This window comes from Centropristis striata, chromosome 2, assembly GCF_030273125.1.
Source record: "Centropristis striata isolate RG_2023a ecotype Rhode Island chromosome 2, C.striata_1.0, whole genome shotgun sequence".
Taxonomy (NCBI): domain Eukaryota; kingdom Metazoa; phylum Chordata; class Actinopteri; order Perciformes; family Serranidae; genus Centropristis; species Centropristis striata.
In genome coordinates this window covers 15,241,531-15,260,298 of record NC_081518.1, presented here as the reverse complement: position 1 = coordinate 15,260,298, position 18,768 = coordinate 15,241,531, and the positions used below count along the sequence as shown (strand labels likewise).

At 39.2% G+C, this 18,768-nt stretch overlaps 1 protein-coding gene across 1 annotated transcript; it reads right to left on the bottom strand.

Moving 5' to 3' along the window:
- Positions 1 to 2,871: 2,871 nt before the first annotated feature.
- On the bottom strand, positions 2,872 to 18,478 carry si:dkey-31c13.1 (uncharacterized protein LOC100002197 homolog). Its single transcript, XM_059359631.1, has 8 exons — positions 17,942 to 18,478; positions 14,518 to 14,724; positions 12,861 to 13,042; positions 9,760 to 9,858; positions 9,482 to 9,634; positions 6,863 to 7,117; positions 4,331 to 4,662; positions 2,872 to 3,533 (listed from the first exon to the last, which is right to left on the bottom strand). Exons 2-8 carry the CDS (start codon positions 14,639 to 14,641, stop codon positions 3,479 to 3,481), a joined length of 1,200 nt encoding a protein of 399 aa, XP_059215614.1. The 5' UTR covers positions 14,642 to 14,724; positions 17,942 to 18,478; the 3' UTR covers positions 2,872 to 3,478.
- Between the last annotated feature and the right edge of the window lie 290 nt (positions 18,479 to 18,768).

Sequence of the window (18,768 nt, the reverse complement as noted above, 5' to 3'; positions counted from 1 at the left end):
TGTTACTTTAAATTGTATTTATAATGCAAGAATAAAAACTTGTTGAGACACATCATTATTTATTCATAAATTATCTGTACTATCATAAATCATAAATGGGCCGTGCATGAAGTACGTTCGGGAAGTAAAATAATCTTTAGTGAAGTTCCAGCAAACATAGACTATAAAATCTGACGTGTAGAGATCATATAGAGGATGTTTAAAGGTATGTTGACAGTAAAGGGGTTTCTCAGCAGTTTAAACAAACATAAGTTAACAGTATATGATCACAGAAAATGCAGAAATCTCCAAAATGTCAAAAGTTTTTAGTTTTTTTTCCAAACATGTTTTTATTAAACTTTTTCTTGCAAAGCAGACGCGACAGAGAGAACAGAAAACATATCACTGATAATAGTGTACAAAATACAGACATTTAAGCCTGGCATAGTAAAAGTGGGAAAAAAAGAGAAAACAATAAATAAATAATATAAATAAATAAAAATAAAAATGGAGGCGATCAGGGAGACCAAAGAAGACAATATAATATATACTCAAGTTCGATATCGTATCACTCTATAACTCTGCATCTTTTTCGCAGGCCAAGTCCACAAGTCCTGACCTCATCCTACGAGATGTGGTGGCACCTAGGTAGTCAAGAAATGGATCCCAGGTCTGGTAGAATACAAAGGGTTTGTCCTTCAGTGCTGTAGAGAAAGCCTCAAACAGAATGATACCAGACCCAGTTTGTTTCCACTGATTGAGAGTGGGGGTTTTGTCAGTGATCCATAAGGCCAGGATACATTTCCGGGCATAGTGCAGTAGAATGTGTAAAAGGTCTTTGTGGCCAAAATCAACAGGCAGTTCATCCTCTAGTCCTAACAGACAAGTCCTTGCACTCAGATGTAGATGGCGCTTGAATATCAGATTCAACTGTTGAACAATTATACTCCAAAACTGTTGGATGTGAGAACAGCTCCATAAACAATGAATAAATGATCCAACATCAGATTGACATTTATTACAGAGCTCCGACAGGTTAGGATTAAATCTGTGTCTGTATACAGGAGTGATATAAAGCCTATACAAAATCTTGAATTGCCTCTCCCATGCATAGTTAGACACCAGAACCCTGGAGGGCTGGCTGCACAGAGCATCCCAGTCCCCAGACTCTAATGTACCAACATCAGATTCCCATTTGCCTTTTACTTTACCAGAATTATCTACATTAAGATTACAGAGGATTTTATACAGTTTCTTAGTGAAAGATTTAGGTTGCATATTATTTACCAATAGGGATTCTATGGGAGATATAGCAAGACCACCAGTGAAATCTTTTAGGTTACACAAAACAAAGTTACGAACTTGCAGAAATTTTATAAAATCCTTATTGGTGATCCCATATTTGCTTTTCGCTTGTTGAAATGTGAGGATTGAGCCTCCCTGAATCATGTCCCCAACAACCCTGATGCCCTTGTGCTCCCAGTCATCAAAGCCGCCCCGTAATCCAGGTTGAAAGTCAGGGTTATCGTGAATAGGAGTCAATAAAGAGAAGCAATTACTGTACCCCTCCAATTTCCTGACTTTACGCCAAATGTTTAACATATTCTTTAATAGCACATTATCTTTTACTAATGTTGCCACCCTGCCAGGAGAGATATAATAAATTCTGTAAAGGGATTTTATCTAAAGAGGCGGATTCGCAACTGAGCCAAACCGAGTCAGGGTCACCTATAAACCATTCCAAAAGAAACTTGAACTGTGCCGCGCACAGATAATATAAAAGAGAGGGTGCTGCATGTCAAAAGTTTTTGAAACCAAATCACAGCATTGATACAGTTGATACCAGAAGTTTACATACACTATATAAAAATACACATATGCTTTTTTGTCTCACTGTCTGACATGAAATCAGACAATCACTTTTCCTGTTTTAGGTCCGTTAGGATTACCAAAATTATTTCTATTTGCTAAATGCCAGAATAATGAGAGAAGGATTTTTTTTAGACAATTTTTTATTACTTTCTTCAAAGTCAGAAGTTTACATACACTAACATTATTATGCCTTGAAACAATAAGGAAAACCCAGATGATGCTGTCATGTCTTTGGAAGCTTCTGTTTATTGACAACATTTGAGTTAATTCGAGACACACCTGTGGATGTATTTTAAGGCACACCTGGAACACACTGCTTCTTTGTGTAACATCATGGGAAAGTCAAAAGAAATCAACCAAGATATCAGGAAGAGAATTGTGGACTTGCACAAGTCTGGTTCATCCTTGGGTGCAATTTCCAGATGCCTGAAGGTTCCACATTCATCTGTTCAAATAATTATACCCAAGTATTAACACCATGGGAACGTCCAGACCGTGTCTGTGCTCTGTGTCAAATCAGATGATGACGATGATGGATTGTAGCACCCTATAATGTAATATGTAATAAAATTTGCACTTAACTCGATCAAAAATGTAATGAAACTTCACCAATAATGTAATAAAATGAATTAACATATCAAAATATCATTTTATAATAAAACTAGTGACTATTTAATCAAAAATCTGATATAAACATGTTACTGACATTACCAGCTGTCATTTGCTTTGGTGCAGCAGGCCACGCCCCCTCATCAGAGCTGATCTGCTGCACCTGCAGAGCTCAGCTGGAGTTCATCAAGCCTCCGTCTCCTCGTCTCCACCCTGGTAAACCTGCCTGCCTTCTGTCCCTGATCTGACTCAGCCTGTGTTTCCTGGTTGAATTTTCCCCGTTCCTGTGTCGGCGTCTGCTGCTCCGTCTTCTCTGAAGAGGATTACTTGCTGGTCACGTTCCCTGACTCAGAGCTGTGCTCAGGACTCTGGTATTTCTGTGTCAATCTGATGCTCTAGTTGCAAGACTGTTTGTGTTTATTGTTTCCTGTTGTGTGTGGAACAATAAAGGAGACCTCGCTCTCAATCTTGGTTGTACTGCATTTGGATCCTGCCTGATTCATGACAACGGCAGATAGCGTTGCAGAAATTATGTCACGTCAATAAAACGGGATTTAAATCTTTACTCTAAGAAACAACATACAACTTCAGAAACCCTGTATAAACCCCAAAAAGGAGAAAAATAACTGTCAAGTTTTGTCATTTTTATTATTTTATACATGATACCAGTATCATAATATACTATAAGTATGACAGCTGACCACTGTCACTTGGCATAGAGAAAGATGTCAATTTCATATTGAAAATGATATAATAACCAAATATCAGTCAGTCATTTTATTACATTATTGGGTTTTATTACATTTTCAGGTGTTATTACATTATCAGGAAATTATTACATTATAGGGTGCTACATGGATAAGCTGGTGGGCGGTAACAGTGAGGAACCTGATCTGACAAGTTTGACAACTTTGTGTTTCTGTATCATGTCGAACAGGTTTTCTTTTTACCAGGAAATGGTTTGGTGTCACCTTCCAGTCAATGGTGCATTATCTCATAATCCGTGAAGTAGTCTCAATTACAGTTTGGTATTTGCTTTGACAGAGTTCCTGTTCCTCTTCTGCAAAGAGCCTCTGAAGAAAAGAAGAGGATCAGAAAAAGTGATTATTTACATAACGCTGTTATATTTGGATAATTATAATGCTATGCAGAGTAAATGTAACTTCCCACTTTGCTTGTGATTTTATATTTATCTCACAGATTTACAAGGGCACAGTTTGGGTTTTCAGCTGTCATATTTAGGTAACTCATAAGGAATGTTTCCACTGAGAACTTTTTGGAAAGCGGCTGAGTGTTTTGGCTCCGCCCACTAGTCATTTCCCCTCGGCCTCTGTTCCCATACAGGTACTTTTGTAGCGGCTAACCAACGGAGTCTGAATGTGACAACAGACCGACGCAGCAAGCAGTGTTGCCAACTTAGAGACTTTGTCTCTATATTTATCAACTATTCGGACTCTCTGGAGACTCTTTTTCAAAAAAGTGACTAGTGACAAATCTATCGACTTTTTCTGGTGTTATTGGAGACTTTTGGAGACTCGTTTCTACTCTTCTTAACTAGTAGCAACGTCCCACAGCACTCACTTTTTTTTTTAACTAAAATCTCCTTAAAAAGTTCCTTCATTTTTAAACTTTCTCCTCATGTCTTATGGTCGTGTCTCGCTTGAACCTTTTGCTACGCTGCCCCACGATTTCCGATGGTACTGCTCCATCTCTTCTGCATCTGTAATCTTTCAAATAACATGCAGAAATATGGACGAAATGAGTGGGAAGAAGTCTGCGTCGGTATCTAACGCTGAGCATGAATGAGCCCTGAGAGAACATCTTCAGAGCTTCGCCTTAACATGAACAGATGGACAGAAATCTGATTTACACATTCACTCCGTTAGTGTCGGTGTGTTGTTTTGGCTGCTTCGGCAGCGGCATGGCATCAGAGGGAATCGTCTTTCTTTTTTTTGATGCTTTCTGCAGCAGTCGAACTTGCACCTCCGGCACCTGTGACACAACCTGATCGTGCATGTCCTTAATATTTCCCCTCAGTTCCTTCAGGTACGTGTCATCTTTTAGGAGTTTCACATAATCCATTATAGATTTCAGGTGTCTGGTGCACTCCTTTTTCAAGACGTCGGTTTGCCCCTTTTTTCTTTTCGGAGGATCCAGTGTGATGTCAGCTTTCTCCTCAGCAGGAGGCAGCGGGTAAAAAAGCTGAAATGATAAAGAAGCAGGCAACATTAGTCAATTTAGCAACCTAGTTTTCTTACAAAGGCTGCAGCAGGATCAGTTTTAATGCCGGAGGGTTACTGGTGTCATAAAAGACATAAAGCAGGGTCACACTGATCCATGAAAGGGTGTGGCGACCCTGCAGAAGCACACCTGACTCAAGAAGATTGAAGATTACTTTATTAATCCCACAATGGGGAAATTCAACCTCTGCATTTAACCCATCCTTTTTTACAGATAGACAGATTTATAGATACACAGGCCCTTTCATGCATCAGTTTGACACCACAGAACTAAGGAGACCATTGGTACCAACCGTGTCATGATATCTTGTATTGTAGGAGGTGATATGTCCTTTTTCAACCTCTGTAAGATATCTGAATGAAAAATGGGTTCTATGGGAACCCATGAGTCTCAAAATGTGTTATTTTGTCCAATTGCATGTGAATATTTGTGCAGACTGGGGTCCCTAAACAGTGTGTGAGCTGCATAAATGGGGTCTGAGTGTAAAGCTGAGACTCTTGTGGATTCAATGAGCCCAATTTTCTTCATGTGTGATGATGTTAGTGAGTGAAACTTGAGCTCAGTGTATAAAATGAGCTGCTGTGACCTCTAGGATAATCACAGCCTCATGAAACTTTACAACCTCAAACTAGAGACCTAGAGCATCCAGAGGATGGATGGCTGACACACTAGATTCACAATAAGTAATGTTCATTCTTGAAAAAAATGTATAAAATATCGAACGTTTTTTTAAACCAAATCACAGCATGTTTTTTTCTACGGTGTTCCTCAAGGTCTTAGTGTCTGAACATGTTTTAAAGGGATTTTAATTTAGCACCAAATCTGTGAAGAAATGGTGTCAAACCTAAAAATTGCTGCAACAACTTATGAGACACAATTGAGCATGGGAACAGACTTCATATACTCATACTGTTATAAACTCTTATACATTTCATCAACTTTAATTAATTAACTCAGACCTAGAGCATTCACAGGATGGATGGCTTTCCACACTAGATTCACAATAAGGGCCTTTCTCAGCAGACAACACAACACAAGTGCTGCCATACAATTTCCTACAATGTTCCTCAAGGTCTTGGGGTCTAATTGTGGTACTCTGGAGGAAATCTTATTATTTATATCACTTCTAGAGTAAAATAACATTTTGAAAATTAGCACCAAATCTGTGCAACAAATGGTATCAATCTAAGATTTCTGTAACAATTTATGAGACATAATTGAGAATGGGAATGGACTTCATATACCTTACAACTGAGTCCTTATATACACTCTGACAGACAGATAGAGAGTGAGACAGGCACACAGTGAGACAGACAGAGAGTAAGACAGATTTATCACTAGAAAACTTGATTAAAGTGCCGAGCTACAACTTAAATTAACCCCCTTGCCCCCAAAGAAATCTGGTTCTCCTGGGTTAAAATGTTGGGGTTTGTAAATTTGTAATTTGTAATTTGTAAATGTGTCACTGGGGTAATATTAGGCCTGTCAGGATAATTACTGTATCGACTTATCGTTCGATATATAAAAATGGACACAATAGTGGACTTAATATATTGTCGTTTACATGTGTGACTTTTTGTGCTTTCAGTGTTGTTTAAAGTAATGCTTCAAATGTTTGACAGGCAGTATGACTTGCCAAAATAACTCTACTATAACTCACTATATTTCCCAAGCAGCCATTCCAGCTGTTTATATGTTAATTAAATAATATAATACATCAAGATTATCTGCAATTTTGTTTGTTAACAGAGCCTGAAAGTCTATTTTATTTGTTTCGGTTGTAGTTTATTTATTTATGTTTTATTTATCGAGGATATTTTAATATTTCTTTTCCACATTTCAATTCCAATGATTAATATCCTGGAGATTTAAAAATGCATTGCTGTGGAAAAGGATGTACCTATTATGCTCTAATATGGTTATAAAACTAAAACAACATTGATACGATACTATAGTTTATTGTCATAGTTTCTGGGAAAATATATTGTCCTAAAAAATGTATTATTGTGACAGGCCTAGGTCATTTCTCATACTCTCTTAACCCAAAAACAATCTCTAAACAAATCTATACCGTGTTGCTGGTTTCCTGATAATCCACACACTTACATCATGAATGTAAATGTTCTACATGAACCTGTGTGTTTGCAGTTTTACTCCTCACCTGTAGATTCTCCTGGTCCGTACCAGAGCTCCCTCCTGACTCTTCAGCTTTCTGCACCAGGTTTCTGATATCTTTGTCCGTGGGGTAGAACCTCCTCCTCGACGGAGACGGCGGCCGTTGGTCCTTGAAGAGGTGTCTCTCCACAAACTGTTTGGAGTGCCACCTTACCTCGCTCACTTCTCTCACCCTGCCTCTGGAGAGCTCTATGATGTGGTTCTTCACGCGCTCATCCACCGGCTCTCGGACAACGGCACCCTGCGCAATGTGTCAGAAGAAAAAGGTGTTTCTACTTTTAAAACAAGGGCATTCGATCCAAAAAGTAAGTAATCTGCAGGTCCCAGAGGTTGTGATGCTGCTCAAAATAAATGTGTATGTATACATTTTTGTTTATTGTTTATTTGTGAAAATTTTGTTTAACTTGCTCAGTTTAATCTGTGTTTAAATGACAGACAGAAAAAAAAACAACAACAAAAAGAAGAGAAGACGCCACAAAATGCCCCTCACAAAGCTGAAAAAGGGTTGCTGTTTTTCTGACATGAAAAGTTGACTATTTCGCAGTAAAAATAGATATAAGGAAGAATAAAGGAACATTAAGAAATGAATTCATGATATACATTTATGTCCTATTAAATATAATATATCAGCTCTATCAACTTTAACTTAGTTAATCATACATTAATCATCCATTATTTATTACTTATTTATGTATACATTTATTTATACATTTTAACTGGGTCTCCTTACTGTTCTCTTTACTAAGAAACAGTCCCCAAAAATCTAAATATATGACATCACTATATTTTTATTGAGGACTGAGCTTACTAAAATTATTGTGATGTTCCTTTTTCCTGTGGAAGTGGTTTTACTGGTTTTACTGGCCGGTCTGGAACCGGGGACCTTTCCCCCACTCATCTATTGGTTGGTGATACTGTTACATCATTGCAACTTGAGATAATATCAAACATGTTTGATATGATCCAAACCCAAGACCAGGAAAAGACTGACTAAAGTCTACTAAAGACTTTCAGTTTTTAGTCTGGGACTGTGAAAATCTTTTGGTGTAAGAGAGAGAGAGAGACACAGACAGACAGACAGACAGACAGACAGACAGACAGACAGACCAGTTTAATCTGTGTTAAAATGTTTTGACTTTTGGGTCGTCTTGACCTTTACAAATAATATCATTGTCTTGCCTCATGCAAATTCTAAAGTTCAATGACTCGAACACTGTCAACAACCCATAGCTCTGCTCTCTTCAGCAGCAGACGCAAATGAGCCACCTTGGCAGACAGTAAACATGGAGGGTACAAAAGGTGGAAAAATGCGAACATGTCTCTGGTAGTGAAATGGACAGAGTTATGAGTTGGTGTTTAATACGCCGTTGATCTCTTCCACCGATCACAACGTGTTTAAGTGGGAAACACTAAGTTGCATGCATGAGTCTGGAAGTGGAAGACTATAGCATGTAAACTAGTGAAAATTAATTAATTCACACTGGGAATTTTTATTCATACTTTCAATGTAAACACGTTCCAGAGTGCGTAAATAAAAGCATCAAAATAAAGTTTGTTTGTCAGAAAAAGAAGTTCCAAACAGAGGTCAGAGGTGAATTATTCATTCTGTCCCTGGTAGGAGAAGTTGGTGAGTGAGTGAGTGAGTGATGGATGGATGGATGGATGGATGGATGGATGGATGGATTGATGGTATATGATGAGATAAATGATAAACGATTACCTGGTGAAAGAGATTCCAGCTATGTTTAATGTTGTATTAACTTTTTGAGATGTAACCAAAGTATTTACACTGAAATGCAGTTACAGCAAGGGAAGTTGCACGAGTGAGCAATGTCTACCAAATTGGTAAATATATATCGATGTCCACAGTGAAACGTAAGAATGGATGATGATATTGTCACCGCAAACAAATACATATAAATAGACAGACAGACAGACAGACAGACAGACAGACAGACAGATAGATAGATAGATAGATAGATAGATAGATAGAACTTGGAAATTGCACTTCCAGCAGAAGCACAACACCAATACAATAAAATAGAATAAAGTTAAAAACTAGCATGAATGAGCAAAATTAGAGAATGAAGAGACAATAAAAAAAAAAATATATATAAATACAAAGAAATAATATACAAGAAGAAATACTGTACGATATTGACATGAAGGAGTGCATAAACAGTGCAAAATTAGTGCAAGTGTATAAAAGTGTATGAACGGTTATGTTGTGGTTGATTTAAGTGCAATCCATATGTACATGTATGCATTACGTTGTCATATAAGTAGCATGATGTTTGCTCAGCAGGTGTTTGATGGAGTGGAGTCAGACGGTGGGAACAGTCAGAGCAGACAGCTGTCAGCAATGATATGGGGCCTGGGCTGAGCCTTTCAGTGACAGGGACAGGTGTAACAAGCACTGCAGCATTTTTTCTTTCAGAAAATCAATCAAAAGTGCTTTCTGTGGTGTTGTTAAAGGGTGTGATGTCGATTGAGATGTTCACAGGGTGCACAGGTACACAAAAGACAGATAACAGACCGGTTAGACAAATGTTTAGTCGCACATGACAGTACAGCACAGCACAGTCACATAATAAACCTGATTTACCTGTCCGTACACGGGGTGGCCAACGTGGTCTTGGATGACAGGTGTCCTCACATAGTAGAGATTCTCCCACAGGACGGAGGATGGATCCTTCTCCAGAGCCTCCTTCAGGGATGTCACCATTTTCCTCCGCTGATGCTCCTTATTCTCCTCCAACTGAAAGACAAAGCTTGGTTGACTACTTTTCAATCTTTAAAGCTGTAGCGTCAATTGGTAAAATGTATTTTTTTAATCAACGCTCAAGATTCTTCAGTGAACAAGGTTGTAGCTAAACATCTCACCTTATAACCTGGAAATTTAGCAATCCTGGAAATGTTGAGCACTGCAGGGCAGCCAACCTTCTTTGTGTTCTGGACAAGACGTCTGTTCTTCTGATTGTACTTGAAGAACATAATTTAATTAAAATTGGCTACAGATATGTTGCTTTAACATTCAAAATACAAGTGTACAGATCATCACAAGGACGATAGACAGAGAGCGAGACAGACAGACAGACAGACAGACAGAGAGTGATACAGACAGACAGACAGACAGACAGACAGACAGACAGTGATTCTCTCTGTAACCCCACTTCATGTCTCTGACCACTACTTTGTCAAGTTCTCTCTCCCACTCTCCCGATCGGACTGTCTGTCCTCACCGACAGATACTGCACTGGTCCGCCGCAACATTCGCTCTCTCTCTCCTCCTGCTCTGGCCTCAACTGTTCTCTCATCCCTCCCTTCATCGGACTCATTCTCACTTCTGCAGCCCAACTCTGCAACCGACACTCTCCTTGCCACCCTCTCCTCCTCTCTTGACTCACTCTGTCCTCTCACTCCTCGTAAAGTGCGCAAGTCCTCCCCTGCCCCTTGGCTGTCGGACTCTGTGCGCGCCACCAGAGCTCCCCTACGGGCAGCAGAACGGAAGTGGCAGAAAACTAAACACCCTGATGACCTACACAACTACCAATCTCTTCTTGCTGCCTTCTCATCTTTAATCTCAGCCGAAAAAAGCTCTTTCTATCAGACCAAAATCCAATCCTCATTCTCCAACCCCAAGAAGCTCTACTCCATCTTTACAAACCTCCTGGTCCCTCCAACTCCCCCTCCTACCTCCTCCCTCCTACCAACCCACTTTGTCAACCATTTCCTGAAGAAGATTGAGGACATACGCTCGTCATTTACCCATCCAGTCTCACAACCTGCCTCTCCTCCCTCCCCATCAGTGTCTCCCTCCCTCTCAGCATTCACTCCACTGTCTCCTCCTCAAGTGCTCAGCCTTGTAACCTCTGCCCGTCCTACCACTTGTCAGCTGGATCCTATTCCCTCCCACCTGTTTCAGTCTATTGCTCCTGATCTCCTCCCGTTCCTCTCCCATCTTGTCAACACTTCCTTGACTACTGGCTGCTTTCCTAACTCTCTGAAGGAAGCGAGGGTGAATCCTCTCCTAAAGAGATCCACCCTCGACCCATCCTTAGTGGACAATTACAGACCCGTCTCTCTCCTGCCGTTCCTCTCCAAAACTCTGGAACGGGCTATCTTCAATCAGCTGTCCTCCTATCTGCATGGGAACAACCTCCTTGACCCTCACCAGTCTGGTTTCAAGAAGGGCCACTCAACAGAGACTGCCCTTCTCGCTGTGACTGAACAGCTTCACAAGGCGAAGGCGGCCTCTCTCTCATCTGTGGTGGTTCTACTGGACCTTTCTGCAGCTTTTGACACTGTGGATCACCAGATCCTCATCTCCACCCTTCATCACCTGGGAGTATCTGGCTCCGCCCTCTCTCTGCTCAAATCCTATCTCAAGGACCGCACCTTCCGTGTAACTTGGAGGGGTTCTGTTTCAGAACCCTGTCTACTCACCACCGGGGTCCCTCAAGGCTCGGTCCTTGGTCCGCTCCTCTTCTCGATTTACACCAACTCCCTTGGCTCCCTCATCCACTCGCATGGCTTCTCCTATCATAGCTATGCCGACGACACCCAGCTAATCTTCTCATTTCCCCAGTCTGAAACACGTGCAGCAGCACGTATCTCTGCATGTCTGGCCGACATCTCCCAGTGGATGTACTCGCACCACCTCAAACTCAACCTGGGAAAGACCGAGCTACTCTACCTCCCAGGGAAAGGCTCTCCCACCACTGACTTCCACATCACTGTCCAGGACACAGTGGTTGCCTCCACAGAAACCGCCAAAAACCTTGGCGTAACTCTTGACAACCAACTGTCCCTCTCAACAAACATCACCGCCACCACCAGATCTTGCAGATTCTTGCTGCATAACATCAGGAGAATCCGCCCGTTTCTCACCCAGAAGGCAGCTCAGGTCCTGGTCCAGGCACTGGTCATCTCACGCCTGGACTACTGCAACTCCCTCATGGCAGGTCTGCCTGCCAAAGCCATCCGACCTCTACAACTCATCCAGAATGCAGCTGCTCGATTGGTCTTCAATCTTCCCAAATTTTCACACACAACACCTCTCCTCCGCTCCCTCCACTGGCTACCAGTGGCTGCGCGGATACGCTTCAAGACTCTAGCTCTGGCGTACTCTGCTGCTAACGGTTCAGGTCCTACTTACATCCAGGACCTTGTCAAACTCTACACCCCTGCCCGTCCTCTCCGCTCTGCATCAGCCAAACAGCTAGCGACTCCCACCTTGCGTGGGTCAACTCGCCTCAAAACCTCTTCCAGACTTTTCTCTGTCTTGGCTCCCAAATGGTGGAACGAGCTCCCCACCGACATCAGGACCTCAGACAGCCTGTACATCTTCCGCCGCAGGCTGAAGACCTATCTCTTCCAACAATACCTCGGTTAAGTCATGGTCACCTAACAGATATATATATATTAAAAAAAAAAAAAAAAAAAAAAAAAAAAAAAAAAAAATATTTTCTTCTTCTTTTCTCTTCTTTTCTTCTTTAACATATAGCACTCCTTAGCAATGACAGTTAGCTCTTAAAGTTATGTACTTACTCGATTCCTATGGTCTATGTCTAGTACCATCAGGTTGAATGCACTTATTGTAAGTCGCTTTGGACAAAAGCGTCTGCTAAATGACATGTAATGTAATGTAATGTAATGTAATACAGACAGACAGACAGACAGACAGAGAGTGAGACAGACCGACAGATAGACAGACAGACAGAGAGACAGACAGACAGACAGAGAGTGAGACAGACAGACAGATAGACAGACAGACAGACATAGAGTGAGACAGATAGACAGACTGAGTGAAACAGACAGACAAAAAGTGAGAAAGAAAGACAGACAGACAGACAAAGAGTGAGACAGAAAGATAGACAGACAGAGACTGAGACAGATAGACAAAGAGTGAGACAGACAGACAGACAGACAGACAGACAGACAGACAGAGAGAGAGTGAGACAGACAGACAGACAGTAGCCTACCTCCTTTTCCTTTGCCTCAGCATATTTGAGTTTCTTCTGTTTGGCCTTATCTCTCCCCTGGTGACAGCCAAAATACTGATAGCCAATGAAAATGAAGGGCAGGCCATCAAAGGGGATGCTGGCTGTTCCACTCTCCTGACTCCACTCCCACCGCACTCTCATCCGTTGAGTCGGCTGCCATGCTATATAACAAAGAATACATGTAAAAAATGAAACATAAAGTGTCGGCGTAACTATTATTAGAGCCTTTACTTCAGTAAAAGTACTAATACGACACTGTAAAAATACTCCTCTACAAGTACAAGTCATTCAAATCCTCACTTAAGTCAACATATGTAAGTATTATCAAAAACATTGTAAATGTATAAAAAGTAAAAGTATTCATTGTGCAGTAAAATCTTCCCTGTCAGTGTTTTACGATCTAATGTTTTCGCATTAATATTCCTGCTGCATTAATGTGTATGATGAATCTTACTGCTGTAGATGTGCAAATTTTAACTCCTTTATATACTGAATTACCTACAGTGACGCATCATATTCCATAGGATCATCATACGTTTACAGCGTGGCATTCCTGTGAGAACCACACAAAAACCAACAACTTTTTCACCTTTGTGAATGTCCTAAAATCTTTCTAGAAATAAATAAATAAATTAAAGGAAAATAACAAAATAAATGACCTAAAAATGATCTTTTTTAAAGATATAAAAATAAAATAAAGACTAAAAAAAGGGTTTTAAGATAAATGAAAAAGTAAGGGCCTTAACATCTTCTAAAATAATATATAAATTAATGAAAGACCTCAAAAACAAAAGCTTTGTGACAATTACTTTTTCAGCTCATCCAAAAAGGATTTTTCTTTTCACTTAGTGTTTGAAAAACCTTTCCATAAATATAAAAAATAAAAATAACTTCAAGACCTAAAATACAAACTGAAGTAGTTAAATATCCTCTACAAAATATATAGAAATTAATGAAGAACCTCAAAACCTTTAAAAATAAATAAATTAAAACATTCCCTAAAAATCGTTAAAATAAAAACGTAATGACATAAGAACAACTTTTTAAAAACATAAAAATAACTTCAAGACCTCAAAAACCTTAAAAACAAAATAAAAATAAAAACTGAAGTAGTTAAACATCCTCTTAAATATATAAATTTAATGAAAGACCTCAAAACCTTAATAAGTAAATGCCCTAAAATTGATAAAATAAAAAAGTAATGACCTAAAAACAAATCTTTAACAACATAAAAATAACTTCAAGACCTCAAAAACCTTTAGAAAAAATTAATAAATAAAAACTGAAGTAGTTAAACATCCTCTAAAAAATATAAAAAATTATTGAAAGACCTCGAAACCTTAATAAATAAATAAATGCCCTAAAAAGTTTGTATTAATTATTTTACTGTCCTGTGAGAACGTACATAAAAAGTACAATATTTACCTCTGAGATGTGGTGCAGCCGACAGTAGAATAAAATGGAAATGATCGAGTAAAGTTAAGTACTTAAGTAGAGTAACGTTATTTGAGTAAATGTACTCAATTACATTCCACCACTTGTTTTGTTTGTAGCTTCCCATGCTAGCTACATGCTAACACAAGATAACGTCACATTGATAGGGACAGGTAGCTTTTTCTGGTTCAAAAACACTCACCAGCATCTAGAAAGTTCTTGTCACAGCTATGAACGATATATTTGGTGGCTGTAGTTTCCTCCAGAGTCTGTAAGAACTTTTCCAAATCCGGCTTGGACCGCAGAACTGAAGCTACCGCCGCCATCTCTCCTTTTCTTCTTATTCTCCTTCCGTTTTAACCGTTGCTATGGTTACTGCTTACTGCCAACTGCCGCACCGGATGAGACACTGTTTACATTATAAGGGAAATAAAATAATAATGAAATGATAGTATTAATAAAAATGACACAGATATTATATTATATTATACATACATATTAACAAATACAAATAACAAGTATTGTATTTCTGATAAAGTGATCAATAAAAAAACAGGAAATAACAGAGCTGCCAAGTGTCAAGCTTTGAGTGTGACAGTCACGCAATTTAACCCATTCTCACACCACACGCCACACTTGACAGTTCTCACGCTTATATTTCCCCATTCAATACTCTGTATTTATTTTTTTCATAATAATAAACTTTCGTCCTCGCGGCTTGCCGTATCTCGAGTAACTCTGATTGACTGACCGAGATAACCAATCCCAGACCAATCCATCAGTCCTTTGTGCCTAAATCTAACCAACCGCGGAAGGCACCACGCAATATAAACCAATCAGAAGCAACGAAAGGCGGGTCTTGGCGTCTCTAACTTTCTTTCACACACAACAGCGCCGACATTTAAAACCCACTCGACGTTGCTTGAAGACAGATGGTAATTAACTACTCAATTTTGTTGACAGTTGATTCACTGTTTCTCCTTGAGTTTCCTAGTTAATATGTACTGTTTTAAGGCTGCTATAAGTCTATCACTGTCCTGTATTTGTTGCAGAGCTGTGTAACATTTATTTGCCTCTTCTCTTGACCAGTTCACACCATAGACTGTATAAATGGTTCACACTTGAAAAAGAGACTCTAACGTTAGTCTCAATGTGTGTGTGTGTGTGTGTGTGTGTGTGTGTGTGTGTGTGTGTGTATGTCAGAGTTACAGACTTGTGAATATCAATTTAGACCCCCCTAAAGCAGTGTTTCTCAAAATTCTAAATTTCAAGGTCTATCCTTAACTCTGACAGTGTACAAATGGAACCAAATTAGCTTTATTGGCATGAATGGTATCAACCTTTGTTGCCAAAAGCAGAACATACATACAGACATGCAATTCAATTACAATAAAATTAATACAATACATTAAATATTAATACAAACATATTAAATATTTTACATTAAATATATTTCATATTAAATCTCTCTCCTTCGCGCTCTCGCTCTCGCTCTCTCTCTCTTTTGGCAAACATGGCGGAAGGCGGAGCAGACACGCCCATAGACAAATAGACGCAGCATCAGCCATAGACATATATGGCATCAGCTGCTGTGACGCGAGAAATTCGGCCGCCGTCTTGGAGTGGTGATCCGCTCCACTCAGTGTAATTAGTTTGACAGGAGCATATAACTGTCAGCGCATTTAATTAATCTTACCTGACTGAATACTACTGATTTTCACGCGTTTTTTTGTCATAGGTGTAGCTATGATAAAGGACACATGTTTTGGCATGTTTTATTATTCATAGTTGGCTTAACAGTAATTGAATATTCTTATATGCTATAAGTGACCAGACGTCCGAGATAAAAAAAAAAAAAAGACACAAAATAACTAAAAAAAAATCACACAAAATGACAGAAAAAAACCTAAATTACTTAAAAAAAAAGAAAGAAAATGACAGAAAAAAGACACAAAATTACTAAAAAAGACACAAAATGACCTTAAAAAGACACAAAATGACCAAAAAAAGACACAACATAACTAAAAAGGACACAAAATGACAAAAAAAACCCTAAACTACTTAAAAAAGACACAAAATGACAGAAAAAAGACACAAACTGACCTAAAAAGACACAAAATAACTATTAAGGACACAAAATGACAAAAAAAAAGACATAAAATAACGAAAAAAATCACACAAAATGACGGAAAAAAACCTAAATTACTTAAAAAAGACACAAAATGACAGAAAAAAGACACATTACTAAAAAAAGACACAACATTACTAAAAAAGACACAGAATGAACAAAAAAGACACAAAATAACTAAAAAGACACAAAATGACAGAAAAAAAGACACAAAATAACTAAAAAAACACACAAAATGACAGAAAAAAACCTGAATTACTTTTAAAAAAGACACAAAATGACCTAAAGACACACAAAAAACAAAAAAAGACACAAAATAATTAAAAAGGACACAAAATGACAAAAAACTAAATTACTTAAAAAAGACACAAAATGACAGAAAAAAGACACAAAATAACTAAAAAAGACACAAAATGACCAAAAAAAGTGCCATGGGAAAGAGAGAAAGATGGCCTATATTTTGCATTTTGTTGTCCAAGTAGCTGTTACTTTGTTCAGTGACAATAAAGTTAAATCTAATCAATTCTAATGACTGTTGATTGAGGGTGTGTGGTGGCAGCGGGGCTCAATGGGTGCTCAGCAGCCCTAAAGCTCTGACCCTCGACTCGCCCCTGGCCGCTGGCATGTAGGTGAGGACATCAGTCTTAAGGAATAAATCGACGTTAAAAGGCCAAAGGCATCATGGTGCTAGAGTCTCACTCTTGTCATTTTCTGAAACTTGGCAGCCCTGGAAATAAGCACTTTTTGGTGTGAACATTGGACAATTTAAAGTAGATTATTTCAAAACATAATTGCAGTGAATAGTAATTAGGGCCACGGGGCAATCGCACCGAGCACTGGTCCCATCCAGCAATAGCTGTAGGGACCAGTGCTGCACTACTGTTATACTGTGGATTTCTTCTTGTTCTTCCTCTTCCGGACGCAATTTCGTCCCACTACTAGTCCTACAACTTGAAGAGTTGCAGGACAAATTATATATCAAAACGTGCAGTTTGATCGGGATCAGTGTGCTATTACTTTTCTCTACAGAATACGAATTTTTCGCGACGCAAGTCGCGAAAAACTGCCCAAAATTTTGCATTGAAATGAATGGGACGGCCGGGAAAAAATGAGCGAAAAATAACAATAATTGGAGATTTTGAAAAAAGTCTACTCCTCCGGCATAATTTCACCTAGAGACTCCATTTAAACTTTAAACAGTAGAGACAAGTCTTGTATTGGTGTATTAATCCATGTTTCGATAGGTCATATAGTTTTTTATCAATTCCTGTTCAATGACCATGATCATTTTTGATTGATTGATCGATCATTTGAGATTATAATGGGTGTGTATTGCACGGAATGTTCGTGTCACAGTGTGTGACATCATCGCCAGAGTGTAGAGGGAAAGAAGAAATTGTCAAAAAATAAATTTGAAAACGGCGCTCCAGGCCGCAAATTCCACTCTACAGAAATAATTTAGACATAGAAACGTAGGAAAATTTGTCGTCTCACTCACAATTCTCTGGTAAAGCTGTCAGAGTTATAGTTTGGGCGTAAGACGCATAGATGCGCCACCAACACCCACCAACAGCCTCATTGGCTCCCATATTAAAAACGCAGGAAGATTTCTTAAAAAGGTAGATGGAACAGTTTTTTTTTTTAGATCGCTCTAACAAAGCTATTTTTTTATTTTTCTTAAAAAAACCATATGTAGACGTTCAGGAAGAACTCGGGACGCTCAAAGTGAAGTCGGATCAATGATAGGTATTATGGTTTTGCCAAAAATGCTTTCTGTTCGAGGCCAGAAATTCCAGTCCACCTCTGGCTGCTGTCACTCTTTCATTAACAGGTGTCAGTTGTCGTGGCAGTTTTGACAACTGCACTAAGTTAGTGGGTGCGCTGGCCAAGAACAAGGCACTCAATACTCTGTTCAGCAAAATTTATTAGTACATTCGTATTCCATACACCGCAAAATCCCGAATGACTCTTTCACAATACAACAAAGTCCCGTACACCGCTCGACTTATGACTGTTGTAGTTCCCAGCATTGATTCTTTAGTCAGCCTCAATGTGGCCCTATCTTCCTGCCCTAAACATCACATCAGGACAGAGCCCACTGGTCAACACGTTCCCCTCTGTCATGGTGTTACAATTGTTAAGTTCACAGAGTCAGTTCCCACAATGCCTTGTGTCTTGAATACCAAGTAGGTCGCCGCCTACTTCATGTCCCACCATGCAGGAAAACCCAAATTTCCTTCACACAGTTAATTCTGTTGATTGCTTTGATCTGATTGCCTTTGATTTTTGATGTGATTACAGCTACAGATACACACAGACACACAC

Excerpts from the sequence above, each read along its gene's own strand:
- si:dkey-31c13.1 (XM_059359631.1), bottom strand. The coding sequence starts at position 14,641 with ATGGCGGCGGTAGCTTCAGTTCTGCGGTCCAAGCCGGATTTGGAAAAG. Across the intron at positions 13,043-14,517 it reads CAAGAACTTTCTAGATGCTG|CATGGCAGCCGACTCAACGG; the intron begins GTGAGTGTTTTT and ends TTTGTTATATAG. Across the intron at positions 7,118-9,481 it reads GCCACCCCGTGTACGGACAG|GGTGCCGTTGTCCGAGAGCC; the intron begins GTAAATCAGGTT and ends CACATTGCGCAG.